General features: G+C 38.1%; 1 protein-coding gene across 1 annotated transcript; it reads left to right on the top strand.

The window, feature by feature from the left end:
- Positions 1 to 585: 585 nt before the first annotated feature.
- On the top strand, positions 586 to 24454 carry ZNF248 (zinc finger protein 248). The gene is made up of 5 exons (XM_043476974.1): positions 586 to 1485; positions 2245 to 2390; positions 13175 to 13301; positions 13583 to 13678; positions 18648 to 24454. Exons 2-5 carry the CDS (start codon positions 2370 to 2372, stop codon positions 20144 to 20146), a joined length of 1743 nt encoding a protein of 580 aa, XP_043332909.1. The 5' UTR covers positions 586 to 1485; positions 2245 to 2369; the 3' UTR covers positions 20147 to 24454.
- The last annotated feature ends 1536 nt before the right edge of the window (positions 24455 to 25990 follow it).

Raw genomic sequence — 25990 nt, 5'->3', positions numbered from 1 at the left:
ACAGATATCATTTTAGTTTACATAAATTTGCTGTCTAAACTGCTAGAAAATAAGTTTACCAAAACTAAAATAACATCTGTTCACGTTCATAAATAAAGTTAGTGTACCACTTTTCTTGATGTGTCTAGTCAAAAATGCACACTGCTTTGACGTACATCTATGGGACACGGACAGAATCCAGGGTTCAGGTAGCAGAAATGAGTATAACAGATAGTAACCTCTCAGTTCAGTCAACAAGGCAGAAACGCTCCAGCTGATTTCCAGAGTGGGTATGGTGTATAGTTTGAAAGATAATCTTAAGAAACATACTGAACAATTTCTGTGCCGGAACTCATCCTAAGTGCTTTTACAAGACAAACATCCCAAATCTTCATAAAAAACCGTTAGTCAGGTACTGCACTACTATTAGCTTACTTTTAAAATTTACGAGTGAGGCTTGCTTCTAAAGGTACAGCCACTTTTCCAACGCAAACTACTGAGATCCAGCTCGCTGCTACTGCACCGCGCCGCGCCGCGCCGCGCCGCTCCCTCCCTCTGCGCATGTGCATCCCCGCCTCCTCCTCCTGGCTCGTCCTTCCGCGGCCTCCAGCCCCTCGTGGGAAACAATCCCTGGCCTCCAGGTCCACGGGCGAGGGAGCTGCGGGTGAGCCCCGGAGGGTGGGGGCAAGGGCCGAGCGGGCTCCGCGCGGCTGGGAGAACCGGCCGAGGCAGCGGTGTCGGGTGGTGGGTTGGAGCCCCGCGAACACTGCGAGACCGCGGGAGTCTACAGCATCTGCAGAACTGAAGGGACGGCAGGCGAGGGCGCTTCTGCCTTAAGGGGCCAGAGTTCCGTGTGAGAACGTGGCCTCTCAGGCTCACTCGGTCTGCAGGTGTTCCGCCCCTCAGCGGAGCGGGAGGCGCTGTCCTGTGGCCGCGGGTGGGAGTGCGCGTGCGTGAAGTGTGCGCTGGGCCCACGGGGTTGGGGGGCGGGTAGGAGGTGCGGGGAAGAGCGATTGCGCCTGTGCGACTTGTTTTTGCGCACTTCACGTAGTGACGTATGCGTCTCTCCTGCGCCGGGCTTACGGGGAGCCGGGAGGCTGTAGGAGACCATTGTCTCCCGCAGGGCCCAGAAATAAATGAATTTCCTGGACCAAATTGCCGCCTAGAGACTTGGTTTTCTTATCTGTAAAATGCAGACCTCTAGAGTGCTTGCCTCTTTGGGTTGTTTTGAGCGCCCACGTTTTGTCAGCTGCTGTTGCGTTTGTTCTGTATAGGCAGCTGGAGCTTGGACCCCTCAGTTAAGTCGTTTGTGAAATGGATTGGAAGGGTCTGGATCACCTAGCCACCAAAGCCTTTTCTTGGCTCTGTTAACATTACTCGGATCCTAAGTTTTTATTTGTTATATCTTTATTTGTTATTTGTTGTATATAATCATGACACGGTGTCCTGAAGCCATCGAAGGCTGTGTGATGGTGGAAGGTCTGGGACAAATTTAAGAAGAGAGAGGTGAGCTGGAGATGAGCGGGGTGGGCACACAGGCTACACAGGAAATGTCACCTCTTTAGAGATTTGTGAAGCCATGGTTGGGATTGAGAGGCTCACCAGCCATAGTTAAAATTCTGTCATTATCCGTCCCTAACACCTCTTCCTTTCCTAATTCTCCTAATGCACTCTTCGCTGAGGTTAGCTGCCCTCAAGCAGTGTTCCGTTGTTGATGGCATCTAGAGGAATGCTGAGGTTCCTGCTCCCCTTTGCCTCAGACATACAGAATGGTAGTGCAGACAGGTCCTTTCTGGGTTATCAGTTTCTTATTGAAAGATGCAAAAAGAAATGAGCCCGAGAAGATGACTGGCTCAGATCATGCAGCTTGTTAGTGACAGAATCACAATTGAAAGTCAGGTCTGCAGATTCCTGGGCCACAGCCCATTTTGTCATTTTGTTAGGTCAGAGTTAGCTTTTTATTAAAAGATCGTTTTGAAAATTGTAAGCAGCTTAGAACAAACTTTTTTAAAAAAACAAATCTTGCCTTAAACACTCCCATCCCTTTTTTCAGAGGTTTCTTTGATTATCCTATCTCATAGGATTAATGGTGTCAGCAGATGAGAGTCAGATAGGACTTAGTGACTAAACAACAACAGTAAGAACCTCAGTTTGACAACTCCCTAGTGTATCGTTTTAGTTTACTGTTCTGTGTTAAGCATCCTCTCATGTTTTAATTTTTCTGTGTCACAAAACCTAAATTGGTAATAAATCTTCCCAATCCAGGGATCGAACCCAGGTCTCCAGCATTCTTTACGGACTGAGCCACCAGGGAAGCCCGGGAATAAATCAGTAAGAAGCAAATGTTTACATTCACTCAGTGACAAGTATAAGGTCTAAGGTCAACATAAATGGGAGCCACACATGAGCAGGTAAGTGTTTTGTGTGTGGAGCTGTGTAGGCTGGTGAATCCAGAAACTACAGAACAAGCCAAGTTCTTACTTCCTTCTTTCTCCCTCAGCTCTCCCTCCTCCACTAAGTGAAAAATGAACAAATCCCAGGTGAGTTTTTTTTTTATTCCCACTTTATCTAAAATGAGTTTTCTAAAGTTTTTAAAGGTTTATTAAACCGTGTGTCAGCTCATTTGTGTTTCTAGCTTCAGTAGCAGAGAGTCCTGGCTTTTGTTTCTGCATTTCCATTTAAATTTCAACCTAATACATGCAGTCTTGTTCCTTCAATACTTCTCCACCTGAATCATTTCTGGAAGAAGCTACCAAATTGTAGTCAAATCCAGTTTTTGTCTTTGTCTTAGTCTTACTGGACCCTTTTGCAGCATTTGATACTGTTATGCATAGTCTGTTTTGAAAGTCTCCTCTATTGTTGTCTATGATGCTATGCTCCAAGTTCTCCTTTTCCTAACTTCTGTGCCTCGTGAAGTTGCCTTTGCCTTTTGCCCCAACATTGCTTATCCCTGGGTTTATTGCTTATCCATTGTTTCTCTGTTCTTAGACAACTGCCCTTCTCAGATACCTATTTTTCCTAACAACTTTTGTCTTTAAAAATTAAAATACTTTAAAATTGTTAGTATATTAACATGGTTTTTTAAAAAATTTAAGTGATACAGAGAAAGTAAAAATTTACATCCCTTCCTCTCTGTACCTTAGGCTTCCTCCAGGTAGGGTGACATTTATTTCTCATCTAAACTGTGTCACTCTCACTGAGAGTGAGAGAGGTTTTATTAACAATTATGCTGGAACAACTGGCATGTATTGGGACAGTCCCAGATGAACTGCAGTGTATTGTCACTCAGCTATAGGTATACATTATTTCTGGTTTTTTGTTTGTCCTTCCAGTGTTTCTTTATTCAGTTGAAAGAAAGTTTGTGCCCTCATCTTTTATTTAAAAGGGAATCTATTATAATTAGGGCTTTTTAAGTTTAGATGCACCTGTACATACCTGTCTTAAAATGCAGATTTTAATTCAGTAGATCTGGGTGGGGCCTTGGAACGTGCATTTCTAATTAGATGGAGCTGATTCTGCTGCTCAGAGAGCCACACTAAGTAGTGAGTCTAAACACTGTTTCCCATTCTTTCTTTCTTTTTTTTGGTTGCTTTTTTGAGTTCTTTTTTCAGCTTGTCCCAGGGACTCTTTCTGTAACAGAACATGGATTACTTCTTTCTTTGTTATAATCACATAGAAATTCAATTCTGAATGTTCCATAGTTTATTAAACTAGTAATTAACTATTTCCAACCTTTTGCTACTACAAACTATGTTTTAATGAATAACTTTGTATATTAGGTTTATTCTATCATATACACTCCCAGAAATGAGATTTATTCTGTCAGGTAAATCCCCAGAAATGATATTTTGGAATATATAAATTCCCAAAGGGTTGACTACAATTGATAAACTTGATCTGTTTGGTGGGATTATAGATACTTTGTATTTACATTGGCATTGCATGAGAGTGCTTTTTCTCCACAGCTTCTCCCATAGAAATAATGTGGTTCACTTTTGGATTTTGATATCTGATAGGTAAAAATTAGTATTTTATGTAGTTTACATCTGTAATTATCCTAACAATGAGTGAGGTTGAAGATTTTTTTCACATATCTAAAAGATGTCTTGTTTTTATGTTTCTGTGATCTGTTCACATCCTTTACCCATTTTGCTCTTAGCTTTCTGGCTTTTTCTTCTTTTTTTCAATGTCTGGTTAGCTCTTTGCATGTTAGTGATACTAATGCTTATCTTTCATATGAGTTACAGAACATTATTTTCTTGTATATCATTTGTCTTTTGATAAGTGTTCCTGGTTTCCCTCCCCTCCCCATGCAGGTGTCTGCTTCAGGATACCACATTTCACTTAGTCATCATGTTTCCTTAGGCTCCCCTTGGCTGTGACAGTTCCTCAAATTTCCCTTGTTTTTGATGACCTTGTCAGTTTTGAGGAGTATAAATCAGGTGTTTTGTAGAATGTCCTTCACATGGGAATTGTCTTACTATTTTTCCTATGATTATATTGGGGTAATTGTTTTCTTGGAGAAAGACCACAGAGGTAAAATGTCATTTGGTCATGTCTTATCAGGGGTAAATTCTCTCACATGACTTTTCACTTTTCAACAAATGATGTACCGCTGTTGATCACCAGCCTGAAGCTGTGCGGTATTAATTTTCTCCAAGGTAAAGTTACTCTTTTTTCCCTTTGTTTTCATAATATACTGTTTGGAAGGAAGTGGGGGGTTATACCCCACCTCCTTCTCAGTGGAGTATTCACATAAATTATTAGGTATTCTGCACAGATTTTTCTATTTATTAACTCACTGTTTATTATCAATATGAACTCATGGCTAGTTATTTTTTTTTACTTATTATAGTCCAGTACTACCTTATTAATTTGTTGCTCAAATTGTTTGTTCCAGCTTGGTTATTAAATAGAGCACTTTCAACAGATCCCACTGTTGTGTTTTTGTTTGAGTACTTCTATACTTTCTGGTGATAGAAAATATTCCAGGCCCATATTTCCTGCCCTAGAATAAGCCATTTCCCCTGAAGAGCTCTGCTTCCTTTTATTGGAGCATGGTATTAGAAACCAAGATGGGGGGCTCAGTATGCTATTGGTTTGTAATTCCTTATAGATCCTGTCAGCTGACTGAACAAGAAAGTATATATGTATTGGTTTGTAATTCCTTATAGATCCTGTCAGCTGACTGAACAAGAAAATATATGTATACTAACACATATCTGTGAATATTTCAGTATATAACCATCTGTATTTATATTAAGCTAAGTATTAGTTCACACTAATGTCTCCTGCTGTAATCATTATCACCTGAAACATTCTGACCTTCTCCCCTTGCTTGTCTGTAACTCCCACTCCAGCAGTCTGGCCTCCACCTTCCTCATTTCATTTACTTAATTGTTCAATTCCAGCATACATATATAAGTTATTTCAAAGTTACTAACCTATGGACTCTTGGTTCCTTCCAGTTTTTGGTCATTATGCATTAAGCTGCTAGAAACATATGTAGGTTTTTACATAGATATATGTTTTCAAATAACTAGAGTGTGAAATTAAAAATACTTGATCATATGTTAAGACTTCAGCTTTGTACGAGGTTGAAACTACCCAATTATTTTACAAAAGTGCTGTATCATTTTATATTTCTAACTATGAATGAGAATTCCTCTTGTTCTGCATTGGACCTGAAATTGACATTGTCATTGTTTTAAATTTAATGGTTCTAATAAATGTGTTATGGTATCTTACTTTTGTTTTAATTCACATTTCCCTAATACACATAATGGGCTTCCCTGGTGACTCAGTGATAAAGAATCCACCTGCCAATGCAGCAGATGTGGGTTTGATCCCTGGGTAAGGAATATCCCTTGGAGAAGGAAATGGCAATTCACTGCAGTATTCTTGCCTGGGAAATCCCATGGACAAAGGAGGCTGATGGGATACAGTCACAAAGAGTTAGACACAATTTAGTGACTAAACAACAACAATGACAAGTGATATTGAGCATTTGTTCATAAATTTATGAACTATCTGTATGTCTTTACTTGACCTGTTCACATTTTTTGTCCATTTTTCAATTAGGCAATTTATTTTCTTACTATTAAGTTTTCAGAATTCTTTTGTATATTTTAAATGCAACTTCTTTATTAGATATATATGCTGAAAATATTTTCTCCCAGTCTGTGGCTTGTCTTTTCATTTTCTTAGAAATGAAATGGGCCTCTTTCACCAATAACACACTGTCTTGGTTATTTGTTGTTGTTGTTTGGTCATTCAAAGTGCCCAACTCTTTGCGACCCCATGGGCTGCAGCACCATCTCCCAGAGCTTGCTTAAACTCATGTCCACTGAGTCTGTGATGCCATCCAACCATCTCATCCTCTGTCATCCCCTTCTCCTCCTGCCTTCAGTCTTTCCCAGCATCAGCATCTTTTCCAATGAGTCGGTTCTTAGCATCAGGTGGTGAAAGTATTGGAGCTTCAGCTTTAGCATCAATCCTTCCAATGAATATTCAGGGTTGATTTCCTTTAGGATTGACTGGTTTGATCTTGCAGTCCAGGGTACTCTCAAGAGTCTTCTCCAGCACCACAGTTTGAAGGCATCAATTCTTCAGAGCTCAGCCTTTTTTATTGTCCAACTCTCACATCTGTACACGGCTACTGGAAAAACCATAGCTTCGACTATATGGACCTTTGTAGACTAAATAATGTCTCTGTTTTTTAATATGCTGTCTAGGTTTGTTATTGCTTTTCTTCCAAGGATCAAATGTCTTTTAATTTTATTCTTTTCCTTTTTGCAGAGTCTTTGGGATTTTCTACATAGACAATCATGTTGACTTCAGATAAAGACAGTTTTATTTTTTCTTCCTAATCATCTACCTTTTATTTCAGGTTTTTCTATTTGTTTTGTTTTTGGTCTTTCTATACTAGCTAGGACTTGAATAATAGTCTTGAAATAGGGCATCCTTGCTCTTTTCCTGCACTTCAGGGAAAAGTGTCATCTCCTAACATTAAGTATTGAGAGGGTAACAGGCAGGAAGGCCAGGGGTCTCCAAAAGGAGGAAATAGGCTGCAAGTATCAGACTTTTTAAAAAATCTCTCTCTTAAGCAGCAGAAGGAAACAAGCTAGTGATTTTTTACCCTTCTCTACACAAATTTAAAAAGAGTTTTTAAAATACTGTTGCCGTAATGACACCTGTTTCCACCTGAACTTAACTTTTCTCAAATTTTGAGCTAACAAATACATTTTTCTTATGGAAATGTTTGTCTTAAGCTATGTTAACATACTATACATTTACCCCAGACTCTGTGTTCAAGTTGGTTCGGCCTAAAGGCTTAGAACTTGACAAACCACTGTGTTATCCTCATACATTGTTCTCCTAATCCATGTAAATGAAACTATTTGTATGGTAATCTGCCTTTATACAAGATTCAAGTCAAATCTTTTATGGCCACATGACCTCCCTGATGCCAAGATTATCTCAAAATGCTTCTTGTGGGTGAGGGACCTGGTGCCATTCTCAGAGTTTTGAGACATTGCTTTCTTTCATTGACAGACTGCTAGTAACTATATAACATTCAGCTAAAGACTAACAGGCAGGTATTCTTTCTGCCCCCTTCTGATGTCTATGTTAAAAGCTTTCTCTATCTCTTTTATACTTTAATAAAACTTTATTACACAAAAGCTCTGAGCAATCAAGCCTCGTCTCTGGCCCCAGATTGAATTCTCCAGAGGCCAAGAATCCCAGCGTCTTTTGTGGTTCAGCAACAACCTTTCAGTATGACGTTCTCTTCTTCATCAAGTTGGGAAAGTTCCCCTATATTCCTAGTTTACTGAGAGGGTTTTTTTTTTTTTTCTTTATCATGAATGACTGTTTTTTCTTCATTAGTTGCTATTATTGTGTCATTTTGCTTCTTTGACTTTCTGATATGTTGGATTGTGGTGGTGTTATTTTTGTTGTTTTTTTAATGTTGACCCAACCTTTCATACCGGCAATAAATTCCACTTGGCTGTGTTTATATTTCTTTTTATACATTGTCAGATTTGATTTGCCCATGTTTGAGGATTTTTGCATCTATGTTATTATTTTTCTCATAATATTCTTGTCTGAGATGTTGGCCTCATGTAATGAATTTGGAAGTGTTATTTCCTGGAGGAGATTATGGAGAATTGTATTAGTTTTTCCTTAAATGTTTATTAGAATTCACTAGTGACATTGTCTGGGTTGGTGCTTTCTATTTCGGAAGTATTTTAATTATTGATTTAATTTTTTTAGCAGAAATGAATCTGTTCACGTTATCTGTATCTCCTTTGTGTGAATTTCATAGCTGTGTCTTTTAAGGAATTTGTCAATTTCATCTATGATCCCAATTTTTCAGGGACAGAATTGTTTGTAGTATTCTCTTATTATTTTTTATTTATTAATTTTTTCTCCTATTTTTTAATGTCATTAGTATTAATAGTGTCAATCTATCTTTCATTTCTGAGATTCACAATTTGCTTCTTTTTTTCTTGGTTAGATTGGAGGCTTTTTAAAATTTTATTGATCTTTTCAAAGAAGCAACTTTCGGTTTCATTGACTTTTTCTATTTTCTTTCACAACTGATTTATTTTAATAAAAATTCCTTTATTTTGCTTGCTTTGGGCTCAGTTTGCCTTTTTTTTTCTCTAGTTTACTAAGATAGAAGGTTAGATTATTGATTTAAAGTCTTTTCTAATATATACATTTGATGCTATAAATTTCCCTCTGTGTCCTGATTTCACTGCATGCCACAAATTTTGATACATGATATTTTCATTTTTATTCCATTTCATTTAAAGTAGTTTAAAATTTCTTTGAGACTTCTTTTTTGACCTATATGCTATTTAATTTTCAAGTATTTGGGGGATTTTTCAGCTGCCTTTTGCTTTTTGATTTCTCTTTAATTCCATTGTTGTCTGAGAATATAGTTTTTATAGCTATTGTTTTAAATTTGTTATGGTGTGTTTTGTGGCCTAGACTATAACCTATCTAGGTGAACGTTCCATAAGAAGTAGAATAGAATGATAGAATGTATGGTTTATTTTTTTGGATGGAATATTCTAGAAATTTCAGATCATGCTGATTGACAGTACTGTTCAGGTGGTCTATATACTTACTGCTTTTCTGCCTGCTTGATTTCTCAGGACAGTTGGAGGGGTATTGAAGTCTCTAGCTGTGGTTATAGATTTGTCTGTTTCTCCTTTCAGTTCTGTCTTTTTGCTGTATGTATTTTGATACTTTTGTTGGATGTATATGAAGCCATCTAATGAGTTCTTAATTTCAGATATTATAATTTTCAACTTTGGAATGCCCATTTTATGAATGCATGTATGTACATGTACATGTTTGTATGCACACTTATCAGAGGTCGCCAGGACTATCACTAGGTACAGTGATTTTCTGGGATGACTCAGCCTGTAGTTGTACTTAGGGCTGTGACTTATTAAAGTGAAAGGATAAGAAGCACAGTCAGCAAGGGGAAAGGATATTTGGGGCTTAGTCCAGAGGACACCAGGCATAAGCTCCTAAGACTTTTCCCAGGACAGGCTTAAGTCCTATAGCAATGCGATGTGATGACAAATGTGAAATGTCTGCCAGGGAAGCTGATTAGACACTCAGTGTTCAAATTGTTTATCAGGGGCTAGTCAATGCAGGTATTCTTTGCTTAGCATATAACAAAATTTCAGACTCTAGAAGGAATGTACATGAGCAGCAAAAACCATATAGTTCACACAAACAGTTCAGGCTCTGTGAACCATTCTTACCAAGGACTGGTAAGAACCATCATGAACTCCAAATTCCCAGATACCAGCCACAAGACACCCTTGTAGCAGCAGGTCTTTCAGAAGATAGCAATCTCAGGCCTGCTGTATTAATTCTTTATCTACAACACACATACCATGTATCTGTTGACTTCTCCCATCCTTTCATTTATTTTGTTCGTATTTTCCTCTTTTATGTTAATTATAATTTATTCTGAAGTTCTTTTGTGTTACAGTATCTGAGTCTCCTATGTTGTTGTTATTCAGTCACTCAGTCATGTCTGACTCTTTGTGACCCCATGGACTGCAGCATGCCAGGCTTCCTTGTGCTTCACCATCTTCCGGAGCTTGCTCAAACTCATGTCCATTGAGTCTGTGATGCCATCTAACCATCTCATCTTCTGTTGTCCCCTTCTTCTCCTCCCTTCAATGTTTCCCAGCATTAGGGTCTTTTCTAATGAGTCAGCTCTTTGCATCAGATGGCCAAAGTATTGGAGCTTCAGCTTCAGCTCTTTCCAGTGAATATTCAGGGTTGATTTCCTTTAGGATTGACTGGTTTGATCTCCTTGCAGTCCAAGGGACTCTCAAGAGTCTTCTCCAAAACCACAATTTGAAAGGATCAGTTTTTCTATGCTTATCCTTCTTCATGGTCCAACTCTCACATCCATATATGACTACTGGAAAAACCCACAGCTTTAACTATACAGACCTTTTGTAGGCTAAGTAATATGTCTGCTTTTTAACATGCTGTCTAGGTTTGTCCTAGCTTTTCTTCCAAGGAGCAAACGTCTTTTAATTTCATGGCTGCAGTCACCATCCACAGTGATTTTGAAGCCCAAGAAAATAAAGTCTGTCACTGTTTCCATTGTTTCTCTGTCTATTTGTCATAAAGTGATGGGACCGAATGCCACAATCGTCATTTTTTGAAAGTTGAGTTTTAAGCCAGCTTTTTCACTCTCCTCTTTCACTTTCATCAAGAGGCTCTTTAGTTCCTGTTTGTTTTCTGCCATAAGAGTGGTGTCATCTGCATATCTGAGGTTATTGACATTTCTCCTGGCAATCTTGATTCCATCTTGTGCTTCATCCAGCCTGGCATTTCTCATGATGTACTCTGCATATAAGTTAAATAAGCAGGGTGACAATATACAGCCTTGATGTACTCCTTTCCCAATTTTGAACCAGTCCATTCTTCCATGTCCAGTTCTAATTGTTGCTTATTGACCTGCATACAGTTTTCTCAAGAGGCAGACAAGGTGGTCTGGTATTCTCATCTCTTTAAGAATTTTTCACAGTTTGTTGTGATCCACACAGTCAAAGGCTTTGGTGTAGTCAATGAAGCAGAAGTAGATGTTTTTCTGGAATTCCTTTGCTTTCTCTATGATCCAACAGATGTTGGCAATTTGATCTCCGGTTCCCCTGCCTAGTCTAAATCCAGCTTTAATTCTGGAAGTTCATGGTTCACGTACTGTTGAAGCCTGGCTTGGAGAATTTGGAGCATTACTTTGCTGGCGTGTGAGATGAGTGCAATTGTGTGGTAGTTTGAACATTTTTTAGCATTGCCTTTCTTTGGGATTGGAATGAAAATTGACCTTTTCCAGTCCTTCGGCCACTACTGAGTTTTCCAAATTTGCTGGCATATTGAGTGCAGCACTTTCACAGCATCATCTTTTAGGATTCAAAATAGCTCAGCTGAAATTCCATGACCTCCACTAGCTTTGTTCATAGTGATGCTTCCTAAGGCCCACTTGACTTCACATTCTAAGATATCTGGCTCTAGGTGAGTGGTCACACCATTGTAGTTATCTGGGTCATTAAGATCTTTTTTGTATAGCTCTTCTGTGTATTCTTGCCACCTCTTCTTAATATCTTCTGTTTCTGTTAGATCCATGCAGTTTTTGTCCTTTATTGTGCCCATCTTTGCATGAAATGTTCCCTTGGTTTCTCTTAATTTTTTTGAAGAGATCTCTAGTCTTTCCCATTCTGTTGTTTTCCTCTTATTTCTTTGCATTTTTCACTTAGGGAGGCTTTCTTATCTCTCCTTGCTTTTCTTTGGAACTCTGCATTCAGTGGGTATATCTCTCCTTTTCTTTGCCTTTTGCTTCTGTTCTTTCTCAGCTTTTTGTAAGGCCTCCTCAGACAACCATTATGGTTATGCTTTTATTGTCTTTTTCCTTTGGTCTTGTCTCATCATATAACATTAAATTCTCTGTTGGATGTTGAGCATTGCATCTAACAACACAGATATTAGGAGAGGCTCCAAAAATTATCTCAAGTAGAGAGGATTCATCCTTTTCTCTGCTGGGCAGGTAGAATACAGAACCGGTCATTTTAATCAGTCATGAATGAGCTTGATTACTATAACATATTAGTTTTAATCCTTCTTTTCATTTTAACAACTGAAAGTTTTACTTCCTTAGTGAAAGTTAACTTTATAATACAAAAGATAATATGAAATAACATTTTCTTGGTCATCCCATTCTACTTTTTGTATAGTGCTAGCTCCTACACTTTCCAGTTTAATACATGTTAATGTGTATGTCTCCTCATTAAGAATAATATTTGTATCAACTAGGACCATTCCACTCTCTCATGGAAACTCAATTTATACAAGATACTACTTTTATCCTACATAGTATAGCATTAAAAAAAAAAGCAAAAATCACTCAATCGTGTCTGACTCTTTGCAAGCCCATGGACTATACAGTCCATGAAATTCTCTAGGCCAGAATGTTGGAGTTGGTAGCTGTTCCCTTCTCCAGGGGATCTTCCCAACCCAGGGATCGAATCCAGGTCTCCCACATTTCAGAGAGATTCTTTACCAAGTGAGCCCAGCATTAAAGAGAGCAGTCCTAAATTTTTAGTAAACTAAAGAGATTCATTTCAGTTCAGTCGCTCAGTCATGTCCGACTCTTTGCAACCCTGTGGACTGCAACATGCCAGGCTTCCCTGTCCATCTCCAACTCCCGGAGCTTGTTCAGACTCATGTCCATTGAGTCCATGATGCCATCCAACCATCTCATCCTCTGTCGTTCCCTTCTCCTTCCACCTTCAATCTTTCCCAGCATCTTTTTTAATGTCAGTTCTTCACATCTGGTGGCCAACTTATTGGAGCTTCAGCCTCAGCATCAGTCCTTGCAATGAGTATTCAGGATTAATATCCTTTCAGATTTTATCTGATTTTATCTCCTTGCAGTCCAAGGGACTCTCAGGAGTCTTCTCCAACACCACAGTTCAAAAGCATCAATTCTTCAGCACTCAGCTTTGTTTATATCCAACTCTCACATCCATACCTGACTACTAGAAAAACCATACCTTTGACTAGACGGACCTTTGTTGGCAAAGTCATTCTTTTAAATATTTTCCACTCGTATAGCTCTGACAATTTCATATAGTAAAGGAATGTACTGTTACAGGAGCAAGTGTCATTCAAAGATGTTTGTGTGGACTTCACCCAGGAAGAGTGGTACCTGCTGGATCCTGCTCAGAAAATATTATACAGAGACGTGATCCTAGAAAATTATAGCCACCTTGTCTCAGTAGGTAAGAATTTTTTTCCACATGATTACCAGTAGCGTGCATTTCTTAGCTGATGAAATGTAAAAACTCCCTGTGAAATTTTCTGATGGAGATTCAAGGCCCTAAAATGACTAATCCCTTTTGGCCACTATAAAGGTTGCTGTAGTCGTACCTCTTTGGGGATTGGTTTATTTAGGCACCTCTTTTAGATAGCTCCCAAAACTGTACCTTTCTTGCCCATCATTTTTTTTAGAGTTCCTGAAGCCAGACTGTTCAGCCATAGTCCTATGTTACTCTCTTTACAGGGAATTGCACTACTAAGCCTGAAGTGGTCTTCAAGATTGAGCAAGGAGAAGAGCCTTGGATACTAGAGGAAAGATGCCCAAAACAGTGCCGCTCAGGTGAGTTAGTGAGTTCACAAGCAGATGGAAGCCAGAGGAAATGAGATCTTAGGCCATTGGTGTATGGTTCCAACTCCTGACCTTTGAAAGTGATTGACAGTTGGCCCAAATACTTATGTTACCTTAATCACATTCTTCTGTATGTCAGTTTCACTCATAAATGCTTCCCTTTGTTCTTTGACATTTTAGAGTCATCTACCTATATTCATAATCCAAACCCAGTTGGCTCCATCAGAGATAATTTTTCTTTATTATTTTAAAATTGTCCACCTTCCATCTATTGCCTTTGGACATCTTTTGTTAGATGCTATGATTCATGTAATACTTCCCTATATTCATTTAACAAATACATGATGAGCATTCAATATGACCCAATTATGTTTATGCATAATTAAAAGAATGTCCCTATTATCAGAGTGTTTATTACAGTGAAAGACAAAAAGCATATGTGTGTGTGTGTATGAAGATGTATGTGCATGTATGCACACATACATGGTGTTGAGTGGTGGTAAGTACTGTGAAGAGCTGAAGTAGTGGAAAGGGGGTTAGAGAATGATAATGTACTATTTGGTACAGAATTCAAGAGAAAATGGGCTTCCCCTGTGGCTCAGCTGGTAAAGAATCCGCCTGCAATGCGGGAGACCTGGGTTCAATCCCAGGATTGGGATGATCCCCTGTAGAAGGGAATGGCTACCCACGCCAGTATTCTGGCCTGGAGAATTCCATGCACTGTATAGTCCATGGGGTTGCAAAGAGTTGGACATGACTGAGCGACTTTCACTTCACTTCAAGAGAAAATGTATTTTATGAGGTACATAGTAGGTATGACTCTCTAATAAACTAAAGCATGAGGTCTGTGGAGTCTGAATACTCCAGGCAGAGGGAACATCAGGTGCTGGTGCTAAACTTGTTGGACTAGTGTGCTCTTAGAGTGTCTGAGGAATGATAAGGATGTCATGGTGCTGGAGGTGAGTGGGCATGGGGGAGATTGGTAGGAGATGATGTCATAAGTAGCATGGACTATGGTAGATATATTAATTTTATTTTGAGTGGTGTGGGAAATCCTCAGACTTTTTTCAGTATATATAAGTCAAATTAAGCTAGCCGATTGGATTTACAGTTTAAAAGAATCTCTCTGACTTCTCCGTTGTGACCATGTGATGGGTGGATGGTGCTTAGGCACAAGCAAGGAAGGAATACCAGTTAGGACACCATTGTATACTCAGAGGAGAGAAGCTGGTTGCCCAGGCTATGTTGGAAATGCTGAAAAAATGGTGGATTTGTACATATATCTTGAACATGAGGCCAAGAGGATTTGTTACTGGGTTGGATATAGAGTGTGAGAGAAGGAGGAGTTGAGCATGAATTCCAATGATTTGTTTCCGGTACCTGATAATTTAGAGTACCATTTACTGAGAGAGAAAATTTGGAGGAGAGATTAGAGAGGAGAGTTAGTACAATTGGACACAAGAAGCTTGGGATAACTGCTAGACTCTGGGAGACACATACACACAACTTCTTTGTAAAAGACCATACAGTAAATATTTTAGGCTTTGTGGGCCACACATGGTCTCAGTTGCTGCTGCTGCTCTTCCTCCTCTTACATCTTTCTCTTCTTTCTCTTCCTCCTCACTCCTCTCTGCTGCCTTTTCTGTATATTTCCCTCTAAAAACTTAAAAACATCCTTAGTTCTAGGCCCACGACCTTGCAGTCAGAATTTGCTGGCCCCTTTCCTAGAGAGTGGTTGTTTGTAAATGAGAGAGGTAGTCATGGGGCAGTACTGCTTTTACAAGGTGTGTAAATCCACTAAATCTTGTCATTAGAGGAGATTGAGGGGAACAGTCTGAGTCACTTGAAAATTAGAGAGCCTGGTTTCCCAGGGGTCAAATAAGGAACATTCAGCCATCCATTACTACCTTAAACGGCAACCATGGGTTTAGTGTCCTGCACCTGTTATCCCCTGTTACTAGTTTTTTCAAATTCCTAATGTTATTTTCTTTTCCATCTTCTTCATCTCTTCATTTTCTCACTTGTCACTGATACCTAACTTGATCTTCCTAGTTGTTTTTTTCTACCTAAAGCATCCAGTTTATCTTTCACTAGCCTAACAAAGTTGATCCTTATTAATAAATGAAATCAAAGTCTCCTTTCAGTGACTGTCACAGTCTAGCCCAGTTTTACATATCTGTGTCTTTTTTACTGCTCTTCAGAGCTCTTTTTAAACTTCATGCTATCTTATGTCTTAAATTTCACTTTAAAATATTTTCTCTTTTTTCTATCATTTTCACTTTGCCTTTTAAGTAACTGAATTAAAATTGGGTATGCAAAGTGTTTAAACATTGCATGGTCTATAATGCTTGTTATTATTATTTCACTTATTTTAAGTTAGTGATCAATTTTTTGCTATAACTTAAATAGTCTATATTTTATAACCCTAACCCACTAGCATCTGTAGCCCCAAAACTCAGACCTGATGATCTGACTGTTGCTTAGGGTTTCTATCATTGCTGAGATTTTGTTTTCCCAAAGAGAAGCCTAAGATAATTATTAGAATCTGAGATGGAATAGGAGGTTTCATATGTATATTACTCTAGTATTCTTGGGCTTCGCTCATGGCTCAGCTGGTAAAGAATCTATGTGACTGCAATGTGGGAGACCTGGATTCGATCCCTGGGTTGGGAAGATCCCCTGGAGAAGGAAACTCCAGTATTCTGGCCTGGAGAATTCCATGGACTGTATAGCCCATGAGGTCACAAAGTCGGACACAACTGAGCGACTTTCACTTTCAGTATATATAGATACACACACAAACACACACACATATATACATATATATACATACACACCATATATAGTATAAAGTACATAGTTGAGGCCAGAACTAGAAGTATCCATACTTTCCTTTCATACTTTTCCTGATTCTGATATTTTAATAATTACTTTGTTGAACCAAGTTTAGAAGAGATCACTCTTTTTCATCCATTCAGAAAGCATTCTATAGTATTTTTACTAAATGCACATTTCCTTATTTTATCCTCAAGTACAGGTTGAAAATAATTCATATGCACATCAGTTTTTAAGAATCACAAATGTCCTATCTCCTTAGCAAAGTCAGAGGAAATAGAATTTTGCTAACACCTGCCTAGACTGTGGTCATGACACAGAGTGTATCACTGAGCAATGGACTTGTTTTATCTTATCTTACAGTGAATTAAACAGGTAGTAACTTCTAAAGGCAGCAGGTAGAGACTGAAAATGATAGGGATCTTGTAGAGTTTGTTGGCTTTGTTATTTTATTATTACTTTTGTGGTTTGTTGTTTTAAATTAAAGTAGCATTTCCTGGAGGATGTTCAGGTCCCAGGGAGAGCCAAGGCTGGAGTGTAACTAATTACATAAAAGGTGTGTTGTTGGGAATGAGCAATTTGTTAAATATCCAGCTAGAACCGCACAAATATTTTTTAATGGATTTACAGAATTGTGACTTGAACTCATAATATGAATTCAGTTTTTGTTTTAATTTGTGTTTGTCAAGATAATAACTATTATCAGTTAGTCTTTGGAGCCATGGGCTCAGGACTGTTTTAGATTTTTTTTTTAACATATGAATAACATTGTTTCACCTAGTTAGTTACTCAGTCATGTCTGACTCTTTGTGACCCCGTGGACTGTAGCCCACCAGGCTCCTCTGTCCGTGGAATTCTCCAGGCAAGAATACTGGAGTGGGTAGCCATTCCCTTCTTCAAGGGATCTTCCTGACTCAGCAGTTGAACCCGGGTCTCCTCCTTTTCAGGCAGATTCTTTACCGTCTGAGCCACCTGGAAAGCCCGTTTCATGGAGTATCAATAGTAAAGAATAGCCAAGAATTTTTACAATAAAGTTTGTTGAAGGCCTCAGAACCATATATTAATAGAATAATATGATCTTATAGGTCTCATCTGTAAGTAAAAGCCACAGATGAGTCTAGATATGAAAGCAGAAAACCTTGATGTAAACAATTAACCTAGATATGAAAGCAGACTTGATAGTTAGAGTCTGGATTAAAGCATTGTCCCTTAGAGCATGAGGAAGTAGGTACCTTCAGAAATTTGTTTTGATGTTCATATGTCAAATGGGAAAAAGGAATAGCAACATGCACATTAGTGAGGATCCTACCACAGTAATCAAGCTGTGGGAAGGTAAGGACAAGAAAGCATGATCTGCCTCTGTCAAACTGAGTTCTTCCTCTAATATGTTTCTTAAACAGTCTATTTTTCTTTAAAAACAAATGAACAAAACAAAAGACCTCTCTTGTTAAACTCATCCAGTTCTTGGAGTTTCCTGTTCCCTAAATAAAATCCCCATCCCTTGCTTACCATGTCTTGTTATAATTATTCCATGTGAATTAAAGGAATCCTGGGCTATCAGACTATTCTTCTGAACCTGAGGCAGTTGGTGTTTTCAGAACTTTAGTCTGGTGTTGATGTGTAGAGTAGAAGTTAGTACCCTAGTAGGAATCACACCAGGTAATCAGTGTCCGAGGGGGTTAGGAGTAAACTGCTTTGTTTCCACCAAACACAGTTCATCTTCTGAAATCCCTTGTCTACTAATCTTCAGTGTAATGATATTCATTGTTCAATGTCTCTGTTGGGCTCACTCCATTCTCTTGAGTTTCCTGATTTCTGAATCAGCCACTCTCTGGTTCCCTGTGTTTTTAATGTATTTCACCTTTTTCTGTGTAGTTTTAAAGTTTGTATTAATAAAGAATTAAATGTTATTGCCAGTTTCCTTTCCCTATTTTCACTAAAGCATGTTTTTATATTCCACTCAAACCAGAAGAGTAAAGAAAATACATGTTGGATTTGAGTTCACACCAGAAAACAGAGCCTAAAGCAAAAGAACTGACTGTGTAATAGGGCATTTGTGTAAAAGTTGAATTCCATTAGAAATGTACTAGGATTCATAAGATGTGGTTATTTTTCTCATTTCTAGAAGACTGGAAAGTTGATGACCTAATAGAGAGCACCCAGGAAAATCAAGATGAACATTTTTGGCAACTTGCTTTCACCAGCAACAAAATATTAAGTACAGATAGTGGTGACAGAGTAAGGAAAACTTTAAATCTAGGTACAGACTCCATTCCTTCAAGCAATTTTCTATATAAAATATGTGACTCATGTGAATTGAGTTTGAAAAATATTTCAGGCTTAATTATTAACAGAAAGAACTATTCTAGAAAGAAGCCTGATGAGTTTAATGTATATGAGAAATTGCTCCTTGATATTGGGCATGACAAAACTCCTCCTGGAGGGAAATCTTATAAATATAATCAACAAAAGAATGTCCTCAATCATGGACAGGATCTCACTCAGTCTATTTTTGACCAGCCTTTTGAGTATAATGAAAATAGAAGAGGCAACCATGAAGAGGCAACCTTTTTCACAAATAAGAAAGTTCAGATAGGAGAGGCACATTGTAAATATAATGAATGTGGAAGAACCTTCATCCAAAGTTTGAAGCTCAATTTATCTCAGAGAACTCATTTTGAAATGGAACCATGTGAATGCAGCATTTGTGGTAAGTCCTTCTATATGGATTTAAGATTGGGACATCAGAGAGCTCTTACGGGAGACAATCCTTATGAATATAATGAATATGGGCAAATTTTCTGTGACAATTCAACTTTCGTTATCCATCAGGGAACTTACACAAGAAAGATTCCCCAGGAATATAAAGTCAGTCACAAAACATGGGAAAAGTCAGCTCTCTTTAAACATCAGATAGTAAACATGGGAGAAAAACCTTATGAGCACAATGAAAACGGAAATACTTCCAACAAGAAGTCACATCTCACCCAACTTCGAAGAGCTCACTCAGGAGAAAAAACCTTTGAGTGTGGTGAATGTGGGAAGACATTCTGGGAGAAGTCAAACCTCACTCAGCATCAGAGAACACACACAGGAGAGAAACCCTATGAATGTACTGAATGTGGGAAATCCTTTTGTCAGAAACCACATCTTACCAACCATCAGCGAACACATACAGGAGAAAAACCCTATGAGTGTAAGCAGTGTGGGAAAACATTCTGTGTGAAGTCAAACCTCACCGAACATCAGAGAACACACACAGGGGAGAAACCCTATGAATGTAATGCATGTGGAAAATCCTTCTGCCACAGGTCAGCCCTAACTGTTCATCAGAGAACACACACAGGAGAGAAACCCTTTATATGTAATGAATGTGGAAAATCCTTCTGTGTGAAATCAAACCTCATTGTACATCAAAGAACTCACACAGGAGAGAAACCATACAAATGTAATGAATGTGGGAAAACGTTCTGTGAGAAATCAGCTCTCACTAAACATCAGAGGACTCACACAGGGGAGAAACCCTATGAGTGTAATGGATGTGGGAAAACCTTTAGTCAGAGGTCAGTACTCACTAAACATCAGAGAATTCACACAAGGGTCAAAGCTCTTTCAGCATCCTGAACATTCAGAAGGCTTCATCCACTCTTTGAAATTTGTTATACAGGTTTTTAAAATGAGATGAATGGAACCCAAAGAATATCACAAATTCCTTTAGAGAGTGAGATTTTGTTGTAGTTCAGATAATTAGTACTAGAATAAAACCTTATTCGTGCTTTGAATATGTAAAAGCTTTCCAAAAAAAGTAAAACTTTTCATCAGAAAATTTATATTGAAGGGAAATTCATTTACATAATATGGTGGAAAAAAACACCTTTGTCTAGAATTTATGTTGTGTAGTGCCATATTCTGGATGTGATACAAAAATTTTATTGTTAATATAATGGGTGATACTCATTTGCAGTCATATTCACATTGGAATCTGAAGTTTAAAGAAGTTAAATGACAAGAGCATTAAACATTTATGTGAAGAGTCCTTAATGTTTGGAGGCCTTTTGTGGGTATGATAATATCATAGAAATTTGAGGTATTCTTGATTTGTATATTAGAGCCTAACATGCTTATGAAGAGAAAATCTAAACCCTTCATTAACTGTTACTAGTCTGTATTAGCATTTCCCCCACTAGATACCATCAATGTCTTAGGTTGTAATAGTTATGTGTATATATATATATATATATATAAATGTATTTATACATGCTTACCAATACACAGTGATGTGCTACAGTAAGCTTATACTAACTTGCAAGCACTGCTGATAAATTTTCAGGAATTTTATGAGCCAGTTGTTAAACACAGTCATTATTTTAAAATTAAAATATTAATTTACAGTTAAATAACATTAAAAAAACAAAGGTAATACATACTCAACACTCATTATTTCCTAAATATTTCAGAGTGTTTTGCTATTATCTTTGTTCTTAGGTTATCTGTATTGTTAAATCAGCATGGTGAATACTATATAATGATGTAGTACTATACATCTGTGACCAGCACTATACATCAGTGCCATCGTGTTGGTAGTGTGGCATTAGTGGGAGTATTTACACCATGATAATTGACAAACTCTACAAATTAGGATTTTTGTTTTCTCAGAGGATCTGCTGTCAAATATTTACAGTGGTACATCACTGTGTATATATGAAAATACGTTTGGCAAATTTAAAATACTAGCCACATACCCCTTCTCCCATTTCCATAGATAAATGGCTGTGTCCATTACTGCTGAATGGCCTCTTCAAAAAAGAAGCCAAAATATGTTTTTTGTGAGGTTTTTAACTACCTATGCATCAATCCTATTTTCAGTACTATCAGAGACTCTCTGTAATGTGGCCAGTATATGCTCTTTTACTACCTATTGCTTACTTTTCTTCTGACTTTGCTGGCATATGCGAATGAGTATGGCCATTATTACTGAGCTTCCACTTCCATAAAAAGGCCAAACAATATTTTCCTGAGGTTATTCAGCTGCCTTGGGTCAGTCAATAATGTGAATGCTATTAGTAACAATGATAATTGCATAAATTTTGCAAAGGTTAACATCAGTTATGAACAGTAATGCTCACAGTATTCAGCAAATAAAAAGTAGTGTTGTATAATGAAATGCTTCTGTCCTATTCTTGGTGCTTTATTGCTGTATCTATTTGGGCGTGATGTGTGTAACCCAAGTTGTATGTAACTCAGGAATTATGTATTTGTATTTAATTTAATAGAAGGTAATATACTATCTCTCTCTCCTTTGTCCTACTGTTTTCTTTGCTTCTTTGGAAAACACTGATAAGCAGTTCCAAGAAACGCTGCCCACCAAATAGCCATTCCCTGCTTCCTCCTTGTTGGGCCACGTTTTGTCTTTTTGTCCATCCTTTTCCCAGATGATTTAGGGGTAAATCCACATTAGTCTAAGCTAATCATGAATATTCTGTTCTAGTGATTTTGTTGGGATGGACAGGTGAATAGTGAGATATTTGGAAAATATTCTTGGTGCTTTGGGGAAAGAACTCAGTGATAAAATATTGTCATGACATGAGAAGAGATTATGTCTCTTCTGCTGGACTTTTTCATGGCTGTATGTTATACTAGATTATAGTTGTGGCCTGGATGGGCAAGAGCCTGAAGAGAACAGTACCCAAGATGGGAAAAACCTGACTCAGAGGTGCGGTCACTGAATTGCACAACCCTTTCTGGACCTGCTATCTACTAGGAGTTTGTATTACTGGGGCAAAAGAGGCTTCTTGTTTATTCTTGGAGATGTCTGTTATTTAGCACTGAAGGCATTCACCTGATTCAAATGAATTCTTTTCTAATAGAAGTGTTAATGTTCTATACAGCAGTTTTAGAGATGAATTATTTCCTTTGACAAATTAATATAGGGAGGGCTGTTTGTATTAGCCATGTATCTAGTGAAAAACAGAATTCTGATCCAACTAAGAAGACTTTCATGGCAGACTTACTACAGTGGTTTGGCCAGAAACAAGGGATATTGAAGCACCTAGAGATTAGTGTCCCCGGGAGGCCATTACCATTCTAAGTCCATAAGGGCAAAGGATGAAAGCAGGTGTTAACCAGAGCCCAGTAAGACCTGCTGCTCTTGTGGAGGAGGGGCCGTCTCATAGGAGATATTGTCATCTCCAAAATTATGGACCACATTCCTGGAACCCAATCAGATGCCATCTGCAGGTGAGCCCACATGGGCACAGAGAAAGTAGGGGGAAGGTCTGGGTGGAGCTATTGTTGAATAGCCAGCACAGTGTTCTTTATTCCTGTAAATTCCTATATAATGGCCTAGTATTAGAAATAAAATTATTCTTCTAGTTGAAAGTTAAGTATTTCTGCTTCATTGTGCTTTTATGTTGTCATAAGTAAATTCCTTTTGGAACTGAGCTCTGTGGCAGGTACGTCTCTCGTTTGATATATGTGAAGCAGACATGTTAACTTGATTATTCATATAACCTCACATGATGTTTCTTGTCATATGTGGTGTGAGGTTAGCAGCTCTGTGTTCTTCCAAATAAATAGCAAGTCCTCTCTGCACTGTTTGATTAATTCGTTCTTTTTCTTGTTGGCTTGATATGACCACTGGGGTAACTGGTTACCTCTCTAGGTAGCATAATAAGAGTAGATGTTTAACTCTCATATTATAATAAGTACATTTTATGGGATTTTTAATTGAAATATAATATTTTGACAGTATTTCTGACTGGTAAAATTCAAATGCCCATAAAATAAGACTCTGGTATCTTTATATGTAGATAGATAAGGTTAAGAAAGTGAAAGTATTAGTTGCTCAGTGTGTCTGACTCTTTGTGACCCTATGGACTGTAGCCCACCAGGCTCCTCTGTCCATGAAATTCTCCAGGCAAGAATATTAGCGTGGGTAGCCATTCCCTTCTCCAGGGAATCTTCCTGACCCAGAGATTGAACCTGAGTCTCCTGCATCGCAGGCAGATTCTTTACTGTCTGCTCCCTAGGGGAGCCCATATATGTGTTAATTACATGGCAAAAGGCCCAGGATATATGCTGTCCATGCTGTGAGAAGAGGGCATACATACTCTTTGGAGTGTAACAGAAGAGTGTTCTTCAATCTGTACATGCACTCTTCTGTTACACTCCAAAGAGTATGTATGCCCTCTTCTCACAGTATGGGCCCTGGCATAATCAGCATAGTCCTAGGAAAGCTTAGGAAATTCCAGTACCCCATGGGCACAAATCATTGCTGCCATACTTCACCAAGTTCTTCCATTTTAAGAAATATAATTAAAGACTGACAAGAGCAGAGCTTGTTGTCACTAGGGGCTTCAAGGAATTCTGAAAACCCTCTTTATTCTCTAAGGACTTGAGCCTCTTTTGAGGGGTTAGACAACTGAGAACTTTTGGCCTGTGTGTTATTGAAAGTAAGTTCAGGATAAGACCACCTCTTTTACATAGGGATAACCTCCCCTATTTTGTAGATGAGGATTGTGAGCCCAGAGAGCATCAACCATTCCATACTCTAGACTCCAAACATGTTCAGGGTGGCATGAAAAATATTAAACCTCACTTCTCCACCTCCCCAAGTATCTGAGGGGAACCTGCTCTCAAACAGTGTGTGTCCAAGAGTAGACACCAGTTCCTCATTGTCTGGAAGACAAGCCTGAGTGTGAAAGGAGGGGCAGGCTGGGAAAGGGGAGACTTAGTTCCTCAGACAAAAGGGAGGGATTTGAGATTATGTACTTAAAGGTTATGTAGTGGCTACTGCAACTCATACATTCTTCTAGTAATATAACCTATTCTTGTGTACATGGAGTTGGCATTTACCTCAGATGATATCATCTCTTCCTGACCCCATGTCTGTATTCATCCAGGAATAATCCTTTGTTAAAAATAAGGCAATGAGAACCCATTCTAGAATATTTTTATCGAAAAGTCATCATGACCAGATAGCTTGTGTCCTTCTTGCTGTCTGCAGCCATATCAGGAAAATACATCCCCATGGGAGAACATGATGGTGATAAGTATAAAATTTTCCCATTTATAAACATACAATGGGAGAAGTTGTCAGAAAAAGTGATTTTATGTAGTGTGGAAAGGGGAAGACCTCAATGGGGAGGCCAGCATGGAGGGAAGGAGCCATTTGAATATCTGGAGGAAGCTGTGTGTATGTGTGTGTGTAATGCATATATATGTATAACCTGTTTTGTTTTGGCATTGGGCCCGTTTTCTAACTTGAACTTGACCTCCTCTTGCCTGATACTACCTATCACTTCATATACAGTGTATACTTGGCAGGGAAAGTATACTTGGCAGAGCCATAGACTCCGGGAGGGTTCAACTCAAGGGTAAACTATATGTCTTCAGCCACTACCCCTGTTTATTGCTTCCAATTGGAGACTGCAGGTTCCAACTGGTAGGTTGCCCCGAACCTACCCCTTTATCTGTGTTTTCTGGGGAAGGCTTATCCTGTTGAATCCCTGTTATTTTCACACTATCTTACTCTGCCATCCCAACACCACTTATTAAATAGGCCCATTTCTCTCCACTTCTTTGAAACACTATCATAGACTAAATTCTTATCACAATCTTAGGACTTAACATGTATATTTCCCCACTCGAAGCTAAAATATTTAGATTATTATAGTCATTAAAGATACTTCAGATAAGCATTAGTCTCCATTTTCACAAAATGTTTGGCTCTTCCCAATATTACACATAAAATTTACATTTGTTCTAGCAATGAAACCAAAAGAAATAAGTAACTTGAGATTTTGTTGGGAATGTTGTGCCATAATATACTTCATTTTTTATTCAGAGAAATGACTTGTACCTCTAATTACTCAGATCTTTTTAAGCTGTTGTTTAATAAAGTTCATTTCCTTCATATAGATTCTGCATATGTTATTTATGTCTACATATTTTTCTTTGAACTTGTAAACCTCTTGGCAGTATTATTGTGGACATAAGAGGGACACTTTATATTATTAAAATTTATTTACCAATAAAGATTTTCACTGTATGCTCAATGAAAAAATAGTCACAATTCATTTGTAAAAAAAAAAAAAAAAGAGCTGGTACTTAAAGTTAACTCTGAGAAGGGGGTTTCTTTTGGTTAATATTTGGTTTTTTGTATTTTTTCATTTTTGTTTCATAATTTTGTAATTTTTCCAATTTAACATAATTTGCAACCCAGAAGAAACTCTGATTATCATGGATATGACACTTTTTAATTGTTGGCCTTTGTTTTCAGCTTTATTTAAATGTTGTACCTATATTCATAAATGAAGTGGATATATTGGTGACATACATTTGTGGTAGTTTTATGTTAGTATAGAGTCAAGGTGTGATTATAGCCCATTTCCAAACCATCTTCTTGGGATTATAAAAGAGGAGCATCTCCAGAGAGAAGTGGTTATTTATTTAGGAAGCACTGAACTG

The sequence above is a fragment of the Cervus canadensis genome, chromosome 8 (assembly GCF_019320065.1).
Source record: "Cervus canadensis isolate Bull #8, Minnesota chromosome 8, ASM1932006v1, whole genome shotgun sequence".
NCBI classification, from domain to species: Eukaryota; Metazoa; Chordata; class Mammalia; order Artiodactyla; family Cervidae; genus Cervus; species Cervus canadensis.
Note: the sequence above shows the minus strand (reverse complement) of the source record. Positions and strands in the feature narration are given on the sequence as shown.